This window comes from Arachis hypogaea, chromosome 13, assembly GCF_003086295.3.
Source record: "Arachis hypogaea cultivar Tifrunner chromosome 13, arahy.Tifrunner.gnm2.J5K5, whole genome shotgun sequence".
Classification (NCBI taxonomy): Eukaryota; Viridiplantae; Streptophyta; class Magnoliopsida; order Fabales; family Fabaceae; genus Arachis; species Arachis hypogaea.
Window position 1 is genome coordinate 7,742,500 of NC_092048.1, and position 18,592 is coordinate 7,761,091.

At 34.9% G+C, this 18,592-nt stretch overlaps 2 protein-coding genes across 2 annotated transcripts; both read left to right on the top strand.

Annotated features, from left to right (window-relative positions):
* The first annotated feature begins 1,652 nt into the window (after positions 1–1,652).
* LOC112735731 (V-type proton ATPase subunit E2) lies at positions 1,653–2,987 on the top strand. Its single transcript, XM_072210516.1, has 6 exons — positions 1,653–1,878; positions 1,992–2,092; positions 2,189–2,345; positions 2,431–2,639; positions 2,761–2,860; positions 2,964–2,987. Exons 1-6 carry the CDS (start codon positions 1,777–1,779, stop codon positions 2,985–2,987), a joined length of 693 nt encoding a protein of 230 aa, XP_072066617.1. The 5' UTR covers positions 1,653–1,776.
* Positions 2,988–5,928: 2,941 nt separating this feature from the next.
* On the top strand, positions 5,929–9,334 carry LOC112736914 (probable nucleolar protein 5-2). Its single transcript, XM_025786590.3, has 9 exons — positions 5,929–6,068; positions 6,190–6,277; positions 6,451–6,492; positions 6,628–6,807; positions 6,896–7,060; positions 7,519–7,719; positions 7,977–8,474; positions 8,543–8,677; positions 8,758–9,334. The coding sequence occupies exons 2-9, from the start codon at positions 6,200–6,202 to the stop codon at positions 9,118–9,120; spliced, it is 1,662 nt and encodes a 553-aa protein (XP_025642375.1). The 5' UTR covers positions 5,929–6,068; positions 6,190–6,199; the 3' UTR covers positions 9,121–9,334.
* The last annotated feature ends 9,258 nt before the right edge of the window (positions 9,335–18,592 follow it).

Below are 18,592 nucleotides of genomic sequence, written 5' to 3' on the forward strand. Positions count from 1 at the left end.
TGTTTTATACAGATTTCAACATACGCATTAAGTAATTCAAAATTAGCATACATTGGAATTGCTTGAGATATTTTTTTGTGACATATGAAGGAGAATCTTCAATTTGAGTGTCATGAGAGGGAGGATTAGAATTTTGCAAGCTACCAGGTCTAGATACATTTGTCTGTATTTTCAATGAAACCAAAAAGGGCAATGAATATATTTGAGGGTAATGTCACCAATGATAGGTCAGATAGGTCCCCAACATTAGCATATCAGGCAAATAGATCTCTATAGAAACACAATCATCAGGCAGATAGGTCCCCATTTAAAACGGTACCGTTTCGCAACTCTGCCTTCCATGGTGGGAACGAATCTATCCTCCACAAAACAACGTCGTTCTCCCCATGATCCAATACGACGTCGTTTTGTCTAGTTTGGATGGGGACCAAATTATTCTGGAGGTGACACGTCATAGTTAACATGACACGTCAACCTGTTAACCTCCACGTAGGACGTCACCGCTAGTCCTAACCGAGTCAAATTGTCATGGGGACGTATCTGGTATATAACTAAAAACGACAGGGTCAAAATCTTAGTTAAATTTTATTGGGGATAAATCTATCCGATCGTAAATTTCTTGGGGTATTACTCTTATTTTTTATTGTTGGAAATCGATCTTGGGTGCAATTTGATGAGAGGCATACAAATCGTCCATATGTGCCAAGCCTCAGCTGCAAACTCTTTTTTTTTTTTTGGTCAGGGTCCAGGCTAACAGACAAGCCCAGACCACATATATCAGATCTCCAACCCTATGATCCGACCCGGAACGGGATGCATTCTCCTTCCCCGAACAGCTGCATACTCTTTATTTTAAGAACCCCAATTTTACCGTACCGTTTTTGGACGAATAAGAGCCCAGGTTTGGGCGATAAGAACCCCAAGGTAATTCTTCTATTTTGGGTCAAAGTAGTATTAGGCCTCAAGCCCTCCAACGGGCTGGGCTATACTGAGCCTACATTTATTGTTTTCCGGTTTTGTCTCCAAACAGATGTATAGCCTAGCACATATTTTTATGGTTATCGGCTTATAGCCTTCTGAGCACCTCATTTGGGAACGTGGTGTCCAATGCATATATATAGCAAAAAATAATTACGTGTATACCAAAAACTAATTTTTTTTCCATGTAAAGTTTGTACTAGTCAACTGAAGGTTTCACCATGACCCAAAAAAAAAAAAAAAAAAAAGCGAAGGTTTGACAAATGTATAGTTATCAAGTCCAAATAAATAAATAAATAAATAAATTATTACCAAATAAATAAATAAATTAGGTCCCCATTTTTCCAGAGACTGTATGATATCGCCCATTCACCCGCTGCTATCTCTTTACGAAAAAGATGGATCTTGAGTAAAAAATAATATTTACTTGTCTCTTTAACAATCTCTATAGTCCTTGTTTTGCTTGTTCAATAACCCCAAAATAGCATACATATATCGCATTTGACTAAGCCACTGGATATATCAACTAACTAACCCTAATCATTAGCTTTTTTTTTGTTCCTTTTCCTCTCATTTATTCAATTCCTTTTTTCATTTATATAATCATTATCTCAAGCTAAAACATAGTTACATTTATCTACATATTTGGAAATAGTTGGAATAGATAATTGATTGTAGCAGGCAATGCTAACACTCTTTTTCTTTCTTTTCAAATTTGAGAGTTTATCAATTTAATCAATACATATATTTTGTATTAACATAAAAAAAGTTTCAGGTTTGTGAGGAAAGAAAAGAAAGATGAAGGATGCGGATGTATCAAAGCAGATCCAGCAGATGATTAAGTTCATCCGCCAAGAAGCCGAGGAAAAAGCTAACGAAATTTCGGTTACAGCCGAGGAGGTACAATTTGTTCTAGACAGAGACTTACCTACAATTACTTTTATACGAAGTTGATGAAGAAAAAACTTCTGATAATTTAAATCATTTCTATTATAATATTTGATATGTTTTAGGAATTCAATATTGAGAAACTACAATTACTTGAGGCTGAGAAGAAAAAGATCAAACAGGAATACGAGCGGAAAAGCAAACAAATCGATGTTCGTAGAAAGATGTGAGTGGTGTGTACTTAATTAATTATATGATGAATGACGAAATGTGTGTAATTAACTTGAATTGAATGAGAATGCATGTATACGTGTGGGTGCAGTGAATACTCGATGCAGTTGAATGCATCGCGTATAAAAGTGCTTCAAGCACAAGATGACACTGTGAATGCAATGAAGGAAGCTTCTAGAAAGGCTCTCTCACGTCTCGCTAATGATAAGAAAGTTTACAGGAAACTCCTCAGGGACTTGATTCTACAGGTATTTTTATATATACATATAACCGTATATGTATACGGATATACGTATATACGTATACTATACATTGAAATGGAATGTGTTGTAGGGTTTAGTGAGGATGAGGGAACCATCGGTGATAATAAGATGCAGAGAGAGTGATAAGAAGTTAATTGAGTCATTGATTGAGGAATGCAAGAAAGATTACATGGATAAAATGCGACTCCAGCAACCACCTAAGATCACCATTGATGAGCGTGTTTATCTCCCACCACCACCTAAAAACGGCAACGGCGCCGATTCTCTTGAACCTTTTTGGTAATTATTTCTTTCCCTCTCTCTCTCTCTATATATATATTGTTCCTATTGCTTTTGTGGTAATTAATTAATTAATTAATTAATTAATTAATTAATTGTTTGAAATGAATAATAATTGAAGCAATGGAGGAGTAGTAATGGCTTCGGAGGATGGGAAGATAGTGCTGGAGAACACCCTTGATGCACGCTTGGATGTTATTTTTCGCCACAAATTGCCCGAGGCATGCATTCATTCATTAATATCTTATCTAATCTCATAAAGTAGTGTTATTTATTGTTAATCATGGCTTCATTTTCTTAATCTTGTTATTATTATTATTGCAGATTCGGAAACGCTTGTTAGGTTGAACATACAAGAGATTTCTAATTTCTTTTCATCAGCAAGTGGAAGATCAACCACATTGCCTCCTCTCTTGGTTAACTTATTTATATATTGTTTTTTTTTTCTCCCCAAATTTCTCTAAAGTAAAATGTATTTCTTCCGATCCGTTTGTTTTTTGTTTTTATGAAACAAGCTAATATAAGTTAGACTAGTTGATGAATGCAAATATATGTAATTTTTTGTTTTATTTTATTTTTATTTTTTTACTTAAATAATAATAAAGTATAATATTCCATATTTCACATGTTTTTGTATATTCATATAATTTTGCATTCTTCTTTCTGAGTCACAATAATTTTCAAATACATTAACTTCTCTTTATTGTTCTTTTGAGTTAAACCCCAAAGTGGTATCTGAGATTCATGTTTGCACCAATTTAGTCCCTGACTTACCAATTGCATCATTTATGTCCCCGACTTTGTAAAAATTGCACCAAAGTCGTTCTTAGCCACATTTCCGGACAAATTAATGAACGCTGGCAGTGACCTGACACTGAGAAGCCACGCTGGCGTAGATAACGGCAAGCTCAGGTGGCAATTGAAACTGTTTGACCCAATGTGATCCCTATACCTAGTTTTAATCCCAATTTCTAGCATGGCATCATCACCTTCGTGTGATTGTGTATATGATCATTTATGTTCAACAACTACATGGATACGCAATATCATCAATTCACTTGCTAACTCTGTATGCACTTAACATATAACACCAAACAAAGAATGAATTCTAAAATTTCAGTTCAAATTGGTGTTAAGCAAGAACATTCACCAAGTGCATAACCAAAATTCAATCTCAATCATCATAAAAACTCATAGAAAACAACACAATATGAGTTACAATGCCTAATGAAAACAAAATTTGAAGCCTATGATGATCAGACATAAGATTTAATTTTCATGCAATTTATCGAACAGATTGTATGCAGGATTCATAAACAGCAATTTCAGTTTAATGTAAGCATCAATCAACCCAAAAATTTCAACCAGCCAATACACATTCAGTCCAGAAACACAAATAATCAACTATCCTAAGTCTAACAAGATCAGTAAAAGCAGAATCAAAAGGCACTGAAATAAAAAAAAAAAACTAGAAAAAAAACAGACACAGAGAATGGAATGGAACCTGCGTTGAGGAGTGAAAAAAGAAGATAGCGTAAGGAGAGGAGGTAGTGTCGTAGCGGCACAGAGTTTCGCCGCCGCTGGTGGTTTTCACCGGAACTGGAAGGTGCAGACAGAGGTAGCGCCACGAACAGGGGTGTTGCGTACAGGAAGAAAGAAATGGAGAAATAGGGAAGAAAGAAAAGGAAGAAGGGAGGATGGAGGATTAGCGACAGTGGTCGCCGGCGGTAGGGACGGACGGACGGACGGAAGGTTGGTGTGGAGGTCTGCGAGCTGGACTGGGTTTCAGAGAAGAAGAGAAGAAAGAAAGAAGGTTGGGCGGGCGTGGCTTCTCAGTGCCAGGTCATTGCCGGCGTTCATTAATTTGCTCGGAGATATGGCTAGGGACGACCTTGGTGCAATTTTTACAAAGTCGGAGACATAAATGGTGCAATTGGTAAGTCAGAGATTAAATTGGTGCAAACCGTGAATCTCAGAGACCACTTTAGAGTTTAACTATTGTTTTTTTACCTCCTCAACTTGAAAGTTGGATATTTTCTCTGGGTTACGGAAAATAACTATTGGCTTTGGTGGGTGCTATAGTGGAGTAGAATAAAAATTTGTATAATGATGTATTATAAACAAAATTAAAAACATGACATATAGTATTTTTTTTTCTCCAATGAAAAATAGTTAAACCAAAAATTACTAAACCAATTGAATCAATGGTTTTTTAAGAATAAAATAAAATAAAATAATATGAAATGCTTTGTAAGATCACTAGCTACTTTTTTTTTTTAACCAAAGATATAAAGACTCGAATCCGCAACCTCTTAAATAAGTATGAGGAGATTATGCCATTTAAACTATTACTCATTGGCAAGATCACTAGCTACTTGGTGAACAAATAATGTACAGATAGCATTAATCTATTCAAATAAATTGTTATAATATAAATGTATAGTCCATTCCAATTTGGTTACTCAAAGCTATTTCAAAAAGAAACACGGAAAAAAATCGTTAAAATAGCCCCCAAGGCCCCAAATCTATATGCATGCTCTAAAAGGTTGGGCATAATAATGCATAAAAATCGCAATTTAGAATTAGGGGCAACCACATACCACAACTTACCAATTTGTTTTAGAAAATTTCTTTGGTGAAGGACAAAAAATTAGATGAAGGGTGAAGAGTGTAATTAAATTTTGAAAGAAAGTGTGCATTATACATGATGCTTTATTTTTTTAATATTTTTCTCTATTTTATTTTTTTTTTATAATTATATTTTAAAATAAATAATGTTCACTCTTCACCTAATTTCTCTCCCCACGGTAGTATCACCCTTTATCTTAGTATCTCTTTTCAACCTTCTAGTGTTAGAACAAATGCGAAAAAGACAAAAAAAAATCAAAATGATCAAAATAACGTAGATACAATTTCTTAAACTAAAATTAATGCTTATTCAAAACATTGACTATACTATGTGTACACCAAAATTAATTATAAAAATTAGTCACTAATATAAATATATATTAAAATATAAATATACAAATATATTAGTAACTGATTTTAGTGACTAATTTTAACGTATAAATAACATTTTTTTGTCAAAACATACCATAATTTTCTTGTCCATCTTTCTTTTTTTGAATTAAACTTCCAGTGTCTTCTCATTTTCCCACGGGAAAAAACTAAATAAGATTAAAATGACAATGTTGGGCCTGGACCAACTAAAATTCCCAATATAAGTAGTTTTAAATCTCAGGCCCAAAAAAGGTAGGAAAAAAAGATAGTGAAACCAAAAAAAGGGTTTAGGGGGAGCAATGACTTCATCATGGAGTGTTGTATATATTGCTGCTGCTTTCATCTCCGCGTTTGTTTTCTTCCTTCTCTTTCAGCACTACTAGGGTTTATGTTCCAAAACCCTAATTTGAAACCAAGCTCTTGACTTAGGTTATTTTCTTCTCTCTTCTCAACTATTACTCCTTTCATCACACTCCTTCACGGTTCTTGTTATTCCTTTCTCTCGTCTTCTGGTTTCTAATGGACTTTTTCTGTGCCTTTGTTTTTTCAGGCGAAGAGAAATGCTCGTGCTATTCGAAACTCCTGCGGGCTTTGCCCTATTCAAGGTTCTTGATGAAGGGAAGCTCTCTAAAGTTGAGGTATTGCTATTTTTCCATATCACTATCACCACCAACGACCCCGTTTTTCTGATTTTTGTAACTGTATAATGTACTGCAGTTTTGTGAAGTGCATATCTATTTACATGTTATGTATTGTTTATTGTGCTTGATCTGATAAATTTGTTTCTCTTATGTAATTTTGTTTTATACAGGACTTATGGAAAGACTTTTCCACTGCAGAGTCTGCTAGACAGGTTTATACTGTTACTGTTTGTATTTATGTCTTTTGGTTGTGGAATCTATATGATAACATGGATAAACCGTAATGAGTATGAATGTGTATGCTATTCCTTGAAGAAATCATTGAAACTTGGTTGGTGAACAATTAGGTGGTCAAGTTGAAAGCTTTTTCCAAGTTTGAGAATACTTCGGAAGCTTTGGAGGCTGCTACTCTGTTGATTGATGGTAAAGCCAGCAAGGGTCTGCGCAAGTTCCTGCGTGCTCATTGTGGCAAAGATACATTAGCTGTTGCTGATTCGAAGCTTGGGAATGCAATTAAGGAGAAATTGGTGTGTTACCTAAACCCCTGCATATAGTTTCATTTTTACAATTTACCATTCTCGTGGCTAAATTTGCTATATGTTTTCAACCTTGCAGCAAATTGATTGTGTTCACAACAATGCTGTTATGGAGTTGATGAGAGGAGTTAGAAATCAGTTAACTGAACTCATATCTGGTCTAGCTGTACAAGATATGGCACCTATGAGCTTGGGTTTATCTCATAGCTTATCAAGATATAAACTTAAGTTTAGTGCTGAGAAGGTTTGTTTACATAGAGTTTATCTTTATCATCATCATCATTGTTCTATTTATTGCACTCTGATAATTCTTTATTTACTACATGGATATATCGCCAACGGATTTTCTTCTGCTAATGTCCATATGCCACTGTTCAACTTCAATTCATCAAGAATTATTGGCAAGTTTCATTTCTAATTGATAAAACCCTAGAAATGATGTTAGAAGTGATTATCCATCTTTTCATGATCTTTTTTGGCTCTGCCTCAATTTTATTGGGTAGGGGATTTCAATTTGCTGCTATCTATTGTCTCTCAATTACTGAGAACTTTTATCTTTTGAACTATTAAATTCTTATTTACTTAGTTTTGTAATGGAAATTTTACTGATTGAAGTGTGTTTTACTATGCTTTCTTGATATTTTCACACTTTCTTCTTGTGATAAATGCTGCTTACTGACGTTATGATGTCTGTGTTTTAAGGTGGATACCATGATTGTCCAGGCCATTGGCTTACTTGATGATCTTGATAAAGAGTTGAATACATATGCCATGAGGGTTCGAGAATGGTATGGTTGGCATTTTCCAGAGCTTACAAAAATTATTCAGGATAACATCCAATATGCAAGGGCAGTCAAGTTGATGGGTGATCGTGTTAATGCTGCAAGTCTTGATTTCTCTGAGGTAGAATTTTCATTTGATAGTTTTTCAGTAGTTTCTTTTGGTGAACAAAAAATTGTATTACTTGTTTTCTCTAATTCAGTACAATGTAAAAAGTTATTCATATCTTTTAAGTAACTATATTTGCTGATGTTAACTAGCATGAATAATGGGATATCTTGATAAGAAACATTTTCTGAATTTATATTCCTGATTGAGGTAAGGATATAAGTTTGTAGTATTAAATTCATTAATTTTCTTTGTCCTGAAAATTGTTTCAGATTTTGCCAGAGGAAGTTGAGGCAGAATTGAAGGAAGCGTCTGTGATATCTATGGGAACTGAAATTGGTGAGCTTGATCTGGCAAATATCAGAGAACTCTGTGATCAGGTTTTGTCTCTTTCAGAGTACAGAGCTCAACTCTTTGATTATCTGAAAAGTAGGATGAACACCATTGCTCCCAATTTGACGGCTCTGGTTGGTGAGCTCGTTGGTGCTCGTCTCATTGCTCATGGAGGTAGCTTACTAAATCTTGCAAAGCAGCCTGGTAGTACTGTCCAGATTCTTGGTGCTGAGAAGGCTCTCTTTAGGGCATTAAAGACTAAGCATGCAACTCCCAAGTATGGTCTTATTTATCATGCATCCTTGATTGGTCAGGCCGCTCCAAAGTTCAAGGGCAAGATCTCTCGGTCACTTGCTGCAAAGTCAGCATTGGCCATTAGGTGTGATGCTCTTGGAGATGGTCAAGATAACACTATGGGATTGGAGAACAGAGCGAAGGTAGTTTTTATACTTGGTTTGTTAGTTTGCCTCTCTTACAGAATTCCCTTACACAAGTTTTTGAACAGCTTGAAGCACGGTTGAGAAACCTTGAAGGCAAAGAATTAGGTCGTTTTGGTGGTTCTGCTAAGGGGAAGCCCAAGATTGAGGCATATGACAAGGATAGAAAGAAAGGAGCTGGTGGATTAATAACCCCGGCAAAGGTTAGTTATTTACTTCTTTTGATAGTTATAGCATTTTCAATCTTATTTGTTATCTGTGTTGATTGTTATCTTCTTTGTAGACATACAATCCTTCAGCAGATTCAGTTATTGGGCAATTGGCTTCTGCTATGGATGAAGATACCCAACAGCCGACTACTGATAAAAAGAAAGAAAAGAAAGAAAAGAAAGAAAAGAAGAAAAAGGAGAAGGAGAAAAATGAAGAGGATAAAGAAACTTTGCAAGCTGATGGGGATGCTGACGAGGAACCAGTGAAGAAGGAAAAGAAGAAAAAGAAGAAGGATTCTACTGAGGATGCTGAGTTGCAGAATGGAGACAAGGATGCGGGTGAAAAGAAGAAAAAGAGGAAAAAGCATGAAGAGCAAGAAGAACCAGCTGAAATGCCAAGCAAAAAGAAAGGGAAAAAGAAGAAAAGTGAGGACTAAATTGACGTAGTTGTGTAGTTACCGGCTAATTGATCTGGTGGCTGAAGCATTTTTGTATACCTGTGGCAGTTAAAGTAGTTTATTTGGTATAAATTTTGCATTTTCATGTGGGTTGTAGCTTGATTGTTAATGATTAATGGGACAATTATTCTCCGGACTAGTGCGTATATTTTGATGCAACCTCGTTTGTGAATGGAGAAGGGTCCTTATTTAATGCCTTTTTTCTTAAAACCATGTTACATCATTAAAATGCAAATTAAACATTGAAAGTGTGTTCAAAATCACTAGTGAAAAAGCCATGTTATGCCTATGATGAATGTTATGATTTCTACTATTCTTGTGTAAATGTCTTGTTGGTCAGGCTGTTTTCGGGAGACTTAGTAGTGGTTGGTTGGTTGGAGGTTCAAGCTTCTTGATAAAGAAAGATGGTAAGTGTAGATATTCAGCAGAATTAAGTTGTCTCTACAGCTCTACTCTATGGCATTAGCTGCAAGTGAATGTAATCATTTGCGTATTCTTCTGTAAAACGCAAGTAGAAGTGGTCAACGTAACAACAACGATAAACCACTCTGCACATTCGATACATCTTGTTAGTCATAGACTTATAGTCTTTGATTTTGGGTCACAGACGTGGAAATGTTGACTATTAGTTGCTGCCCAATTGTATATATTTGGTCTGATGGTCTCGCATCAAACCTGCTCCGGGTTTTTAACCCAGATAGTGGACCCCTGACCAAAAACAGAAAAATCTAGGTGGTGGAATAAGAACCCGCAGTGGCGAGTGAGTGTGTTAGTGTAGTGTAAACCAAAAAAGTTTGGTTTAGTTTTTTAAAATTGATGTTTGCACAACTTTTTGTATATATATTTTTTAATGATATAAAAGATAAACTTTTTATTTTTTGAATTTTTTTATTAATTACTTTTAATACTAAAAGTAGAAAAATGTGTAAAAAAAAATACAAAAATAATGCATATGATCTTTTTTTTTTCCTTGGATTATGATACAAAAGTGATGATTAGTTAAGTATTATTATCATGGAAAGATTGATGCATTAGGTATATATATTAGGAAGTGTTTTAGGTGAGTCAGTGTCCTTTATTGGCATACCAATATACCATTAGCTGATATCATTGAGATTTAATATAAAATAGTTCAAAGGCTTAGATTAAAGAATAGAGTACTACTGCGAATTTAGAGGTAATTGGGTGCACAATGAGTCTGTGATCAGATTAAAAGATGTTGAGTTTGAAAATTGTGGAGATGTTGTTAATGCCAATGTTGCCTAAAGAAAGGGTGCATTCCCTCTAGCTGGCTTAGAAGACATTAAGGCAATAGAAGAGTCAAAAAGATGTTTTAGTTCCCTTACTTTCTGGCCTTTAAATTAAGTCTATTGAAATTTGTTGGATTTTTTTTATAAATAAATAATTTAAATATTTTATTTATGAATATAAATAATTATAGTATATTTATTATTTTTCATTTTTTTATATATTTTGTTGACACTGTAAACGAATTAAAATTATTTATATTTTGTTTATAGTGTAAACGAGATATATAAAAATTTAAAAGTACATAACGAGATATATGTATAATTACAAAAAAAATTACGATTAAAATAATATATATGGTATGATTTAGATCAATTTATAAAATAAAAAACGATACAATTTATTAATATTTAGATAAAATTAGATAAATTTACAAGTAAAATTAAATTTAATCTAATTTGATAAAAAAAATCTGTATAAAAAAAGATATAATTTATTACTATTTAGATCAAATTAGATCAATTTATAAGTAAAATTTAGATATAATATAATTTAAATTAAATAAAATAAAATTTAAAAATAAATTGGTACAATAGTTTCTCGAAAATATAACTCCAAGTAGTTTTTCGAGAGAAGTCAATAATAACTACTTTTCTACTCACAAATGGCTAACGTATTTTTATATTTAAATAGTTAACTTTTTTAACAAAATTAAATAAACAATTAATCTCTCCCACAAATCTACAAACCTTTTATTTTTTCTAACATTTTCAATTTAATTTTAAAAATTAGTATTCATAAGATTACATAAAAAATTTTGGTCAAAATTTTTAAATTTTTATATATACAAACCTTATACTTCAAAATTTTTAAATTTTTTATATATTCTTTTAAATATTAATTTTTTAAATTTTGATGAATTCTTTTGAAAGGAGTATTAATTTTTTATCTAACGTTTTTAAATTTTTAAATTTTTTATGTATTCTCCTAAATTTTAATTTTTAAATTTAAATTATATATTTTAAATTATATATATTTTTAAATTATATATATTTTAAATTTCGTTTGTTGTATGGTCATTTATCATACTGAGAATGTAAAAAAATAAAAGATTTATAAGATTGCAAGAGTGATTAACTATTTAGGACCATGTAATTTTACAACATTGAAAAATAGAAAATACTTTAAAATGGAATAAGAGAAGTAGTTATTAATGACTTAAACTAGATCTCGTACATTACAACCGTGTCAATTTATAATTAATTTTTTAATTAAATTTATATTATATTTATTTTACTTGTAAATTTATTTAATTTGATTTAAATAATAATAAATTATATCATTTTTTATTTTATAAATCAATTTAAATCATACCATAAATATTATTTTAATTATAATTTATTTTTTGTAATAATACATATATCTCACCATTAAAGCCGAACTCTTTTTTTTCTCCACCTTTCAATAAGTTACTATCCACTTCTCTCTCATATTGAAGCTGTCCATTACAGTCTTTACGATATTATAAATGGGAATATAATGATCATTCTAATCTCATGACAAATTAATGTTGACACCTAGTCACACCTGGAGCATTGAAATACCATTTTCACTTTACCTCACGTGAAACGTTTCCTATGCATTATTATGTTCTATATTGGAAGGCATAGATTAAGATTTTGTAATCGTAGAACTTTTTGCAATACTTGAATATAATTTTTAAATATTCATTTTCTTTTTTGTAATTGAGAGTCAGAATTTAATAATTTTGTTCGCATTTTAATTAATGTACTTATGTCAGCATATTAATTTAAATGACTATTTTGGAGAATACTTTAGGTAAACTTGATAGTTTTTGCTACTATGGCATATATATATAGCCAGTGAGGCTGGTCGAAGTAGAGGATAAACTAGAAAGTCTTTTTGACGATGACCTAGTGGCCAGTGTCAGAGAATCGACTCGCTTTAGGTAGGAGTCCCCTGGCTATATATATATATATATATATATCTTATTTAATTTGTTCTATTTTAGTGGATTATAGAAGTAACATGAAAGGTACTGGAAATTTAGTGAAGTGTGATTAAGAGAGAGGGAAGAAATCAGAGAAGAGAGTGTCAAGTCATAAAAGATTAGGAAAAACGAGATGTATTTTACTTATTACACTAATATGAATTATACTTATACATATGTGAATGTGGATCATGAGTAGTGTGTAATTCTAACAGGTATAACAGTTCAGTTAACAGATTAACTAATCGATTTGTGCCAACTTATTAATTGCTAACTGGATCTAACTACTTTGTGTCCTTTGTTGCATTGTTTCTAACACTCCTTCTCAAATTGGTTTGGTTAGAACATCCGCAATTTGATCCTGGAAAGGAATGTGCACAACATGAGCCAATTGTTGTACCACTCTATGCCTCACAAAATGAAAGTCAATTTCGAAGTGTTTGGACCTGTGATGGAGGATAGGATTTTTTGTCATTAACACTGTGCTTTGGTTATTATAGTACAAGGTTGGAGCAGGACCTGATGGGAGGTGCATTTCATATAACAACTTTTGCAACCAGATGATGCCAGTCATAGCATCATCTAAGGCCCGAAACTCGGCTTTTGAACTTGATCGAGAAATTTTTGCTTGCTTGTGGCTCGACGAAAATATAAGATTGGTTCTGAGTAAGACAAAGTATCCCGTGGTCAACTTCTGATCATCCAAATCGACAGCCCAATCTGAATCACTGAAGGCAATAATTCTGAATTCAGAATTTTTGTGCATTTGAAGACCCATTTCTGAAGTACCAGCTAGGTAGCGCATTATCCTTTTGACGGCTTTCAAATGCTGCTCAGAAGGTGAATGCATATATTGGGAGACTTTATTCACTGCATAGGTGATGTCTGGCCACGTTATTGTGACATACTAGAGTTTGCCTACGATTGATTGGTATAGTGAAAAATTGTCAAACAGAGTATCCTCAGCTAGTCAACTGCTGTGAGCTTTAAGTTACTCATCATTGGGGTCGAAGCTGGCTTGGCACGAGAGAGCTTTTCGCTCTTCAGGCGATCTTTGTTGTACTTGGTCTCTCTTAGTGTCAGGGATTGATTTGTATGTTTTATAGCTTCAATACCTAAGAAAAAACTCATTCTGCCAAGATTTTTCAAAGTGAACACAGCATCAAGCTGATGAATTAGCTCGTCGATTTCAGTAGCATTAGTGCCAGTGACCAATATTCATCAACATAGCCCAGAAGATAAATTGTAGAACTGAAGTAGTGACGCACAAACAAGCACGGATAAGAGATAGTGCTAGAGAAGCCAAACTTATTTAAAGTTCCACTGAGTTTGAGGAACCAAGCACGATGGCCCTGTTTGAGGCTGTATAAAGCCTTTTCCAGCTTGCAACCAAGCCCAGTGCCAAGCGTGTAGCCATCAGGTTGAACCATATCTACTGTTTCAAACAAATCGCTATTAAGAAAGGCGTTAATGAAGTCAAATTGGAGCACTTTCCAGCCGAAGGTCATAGCCACAGAGAGCATTGTCTGAACAGTGGCGGGATTGGCAACTGGACTAAAGACTTGATCATAGTCTAGCCCTTCTCACGGATGAAATCCCTTCACAACAAGTTTCGCTTTGTATTTTTTGAACCTTCCCATCTGGTTGTCGCTTCACCCAAAAGACCCATTTGCACCCTATTGCCTCATGCGCGACTGTAGCTGGGACTAGCTTCCATGTCTTCTTCTTGAGGAGTGCTGCAAATTCCTTATCCATAGCATCCTTCCAGTGTGGTGAGGTGAGTGCTTGAGCCACTGTCGTGGGCTCCTGTTGTGTGAGATAAGGAACCCGTTCTTGTAGAAGTGAGGCAAACACTCTTGGTTTGAAGATAACTACCTTGTTCTGGGATGTCATAGGGTGCATATTTCTTGTTGCATCTTGTACAGCAGCCTCAGAGTTCTCAGCTAATCTTGCAATATGTGAAGGAAACACAGAAGTAATGAGAGATAAATCGATATTAGCAAGTAATGAACAATTATTGACATAATCAATATTGGCAGGATCTGCAGAATTTTCTTGGGTTTGTGATTTATTCAGGAAGGTCTCTAAGGGTGTGGATGACTCTATGGTTAATGGAGTACAGGCTAATGTTTGGGTGATAAGTGCAAGGTCTTGGACTATTGTGATTGGAAGAGGTGAGGTGAGTGGTGCTAGATCTCTAGAGCAGCGTGGTAGTGGAGGTGGAATTGTCATGATTGGAGCTTTGATGATAGTTGTAAGGTTTTGGAAGACAAGGGACGGAGCTGTGTGGAGGTTTCGGATCACTGATTTTGAAGAACATGGATTGGTAAGGGAACTCAATTTCTTCAAACAACACATTCTTAAAGATGTACAACTTTCCACTTTTATCCAAACACTTATATCCCTTGTTATGATCCGAATATCAAAGGAAAAGGCACTTTTCAGACTTGAAGATGAACTTGTGAGGTTGGTAGTGTCTTAGTTGGGGAAAATAAGCACACCCAAAATGTTCTAAGGAACTTTTAATAAGGTTCTTTATGGTGAAGTAACTCAAATGGGGACTTTTGAGAGGTGAATTGGGAAGGTAATAGGTTGATGAAATAAGCTGCGGTCAAGAAGGCCTCATCCCTAAATTTAAGTGGCATGGCTACTTGAGCTAGAAGTGCAAGCCCAGTTTCTGTAACATGTTTGTGTTTGCGTTCTGTTGTACCATTCTGCTAGTATGTGTAAGGATAGCTTATTTTGTGAGCCATTTCGTTTTGAAGAAGAAACTGCATGAAGTTTTGGGCGAGAAATTCTTTAGCATTATCGGTTTGGAGGGTTTTGAGCTTATTTTCAGTTCGATATTCCATCATTTGCTTGTATTGAGTAAATGCTTGATAAAACCTGTGCCTTGTTTTGGAGTAAGTAAACACTTGTGAACTTGGTTGCTGCATCAATGAATGAAATATAGTACCTAAAGCCTGAGCTACTAATGATAGGAACTGGTCCCCACACATCCGAATACACAAGCTCCAGAGAGTTCTTATAAATTGTGCTTGGATTAGAAAATGGAAGTTTATGATGCTTCCTTTGACAACAAGTATTACATAATGATTTAATCACCAACTTGATTGTTTATTAAATTTGCTAGTATCAACATTACACAATTCCATAACTCTCTTTACAACCTTGGCTGCTGGATGTCCCAACCTTCTGTTGCTCGTATCAACTACACTAACTTCAATATCTCTATTATTGCCACTAGAGCTACTATAATTTTTATGCTCAACATCAGAAACAAGAACTTCTACAACCTTATTTATTTCACTTGAGCTACTAGTATCTGCTTGGTTTGCAACATCAGACTCACTGTGTTCTACAACTACACTATTCTTTAAACCAGCGACATTAGAAGTGCTTACAATGCAATTCGAAGCTCTTAAACTTTGTGAATTTTGAGTAGGCACTTTATCAGGACTAGGTTGTTGCACACAGTTTATTGATGCAGCCTTTGCAATGATACCAATGTTATCAAATTGATAGAGTCTGCCCCTAAAAGAGCCTTGGAGTAGTGTTTTCTTGGTCACCTGAGATTTCATAAAGCAGTCAAAGGGATGAAATTCAAAGAATACATGATTGTTATGGGCAAACTTGGCTACACTAATAAGGTACTTGGTTATTGAAGGTACAAAGAACAGGTTTAGCAATTTGAAATAGGAAGAGGGGTGAGACTCAGAAAATAAAGCAGATTTACCAATATCTCTTATGTTCATTCCTTGCCCATTACCTGTGAATACCTGATTTGTGCCTTCATACTCTCAGCCTGTGACGAGGTTGTTGTTGTCAAATGTGAGGTGGTGAGACGCATCGGTATCCAAGTACTTAGCTCAATCCGTCAGAGGAGTTGAAGGTGGAGCAGCAGCAAAGATAACTCTAGCTTGTTGTTTCTGTTGTGATTGTGGTTGATGGAAGGAAGTGGAGGGAGGTACTGGTGAGTGTGAGGTTGTGCCTTGTGAATTTGGATTGGAGAAATTCTAGTTGAATCTGTGGTAGCATTCCTAGACTGTGTGACCAAGCCTTCCGCATAGTTGACACTGGATGCAAGCTCCATAGAAGTTTGATCTACCACCTCTGAAGCCTCTTTCTCTAAATCTGCCTCTGAAATTCTGACCTCTTGTCTGATAGCCTTGTTGTTGCTGATAGCTTTGTTGTTGTCTATGACAAACCATTGTTGGATCTGTATTAGACTCAAACTTTTGTGACAAATTCACCTGGATAGCTCCTAATTCTACTTTCTTGAACCGCTCAACTAATTCTTCTTGACTCACATGTTGTGCTTCCACTTTACTTTCAGTGATAGTTTCAGCTCTTGATGAGATCATGGTAATGAATGCACTATATTTCTGTGAGGCCTTGTGTTATTGCATTCTTCGTTGGAAAGTGGTACTTCTAACGCTGAGAGAGCGTTGGATATCTTTTTTATTGTTGTCAAAAATTCAGAAATTGAGCTTTGCAACTTTACAGTTTTCACCTGCATCTTCAATTGCTTGACCTTTGACTACATTCTTTTAGCAAAACAATCATCTAATTATACTAGATCTGACACGTAAATTCACGATCCACTATTAAACTAGTGAAATCTGGATTTATTGAAGCGAAAAACCACAACACGAAGAATTGATCATCTTGCTCCCACTGTAGAAACTCTTTTGTTTCAATTTCAGCAAGTCTGCGTTCATTAGATTCATACCGCACTAGAAGTTTCTTTGCATTGAGGTGATCTTTGAGACTGTTTGACTTTACAAACGCTAGGACTTGGTGCTTCTATGGTACAAAGTTTTTCTCGTCTAATTTGAACGAGATGGTGTTAATTGCTACTCTGGAGTTTGCATGCACAATTGAGGAGTTTGAGTTTGTAGCGACTGAATTCAAATTTACAGCATCCATGGATCAGAATCTTAGCTCTAATATCATGAAAGGTACAAAAAATATGGTGAAGTGTGATTAAGAGAGAGGAAAGAAACCGGAGAAGAGATAGTTAAGTCATAGAAGATTAGGAAAAATGTGATGTATTTCACTTATGGGTTAAGTACTTTTTTCGTCTTTAACGTCTTAAGTCAAAATCAAAATCGTCTTCAACCTTTTTTTTCTTATTAATATCATCCTCAACGTTACAAAATGTTACAAAATCCTTTCTCTAATTTTTGGACCAAAATACCCTTAACCTCATTCACTCTCCACCATCAACAACCAAAATACACAAACATATATAGAGAGAGAGAGAGAGCGCGCTAGAAACGAAGAAAAAAATAGAGGGAGAGGTGGAATGAAGAGGGAAAAGAAGAGAGGAAGAGGAAGAAGAAGGCGTCAACGAGAAAGGGCACAGCGGTGACCCAGTGGCAGTGACGCCCGGCAGCCGCAATCCCTCTCTCTGTTCGCATCGCTTCTCTCTCTTTCTCTCTCTCTCCGATGAACCAACGGCAACAGCGCCAACCCAGCGGCTGCGGTGACCCAGCAGCAACATGTTAACACCATACATGAAGTAGCTGTTGCATCATTCTCTTAGCAAGTTTTTATTGGGATACCTACTTTCTTCATTCAATTAATACTTTTTTACTTCTGCAAAACTCCAATATTTACTAAAGACGTGTTTAGTGGGGAAGAGGAGTGAATTTGTAAAGCCAGTAGAAAAGTCCTTTTGGGCTAAATATGTGAATAACTGATTAAAGTAATTATACAATATGCATATTAGCTTAGCTTTCTCTTTTAGTTGCAGATCTACAAATATATATTTTTGACATTTGTGAATTGAACTTTTCATCTGAAATCTGTCTTAATTTCAGTGAATGTACTTTATCTCTCTTGGAATCATTGTAATGAATGTCATTACACGAGCAATGAATGTGGCTGAGGAACAAGCGGATGGGTAAGGTGGTGCTTCAGAATAGCAGTAGACAGGATCTACAGTACAGCATGGATTAAACGCTGGTGTGTGAAGAAGATGATTAGTTTATTTTTTTCCCTCCTCGTCGTGCCTTCCTTTCTCTCTTTTCAATTTTTCTTCCCTTTGTCTTGCTTCCAATTTTACTACAATGAATGAGTATTGTTGTGATGAGAGTGTTACAAGTATTGTGGTGATCGAGAAATAGAGCTGTGACAATGTAGGTCTAGTGGTGGCAATGTAGGTCTAGTGGATGTAGTGGAGGTGAT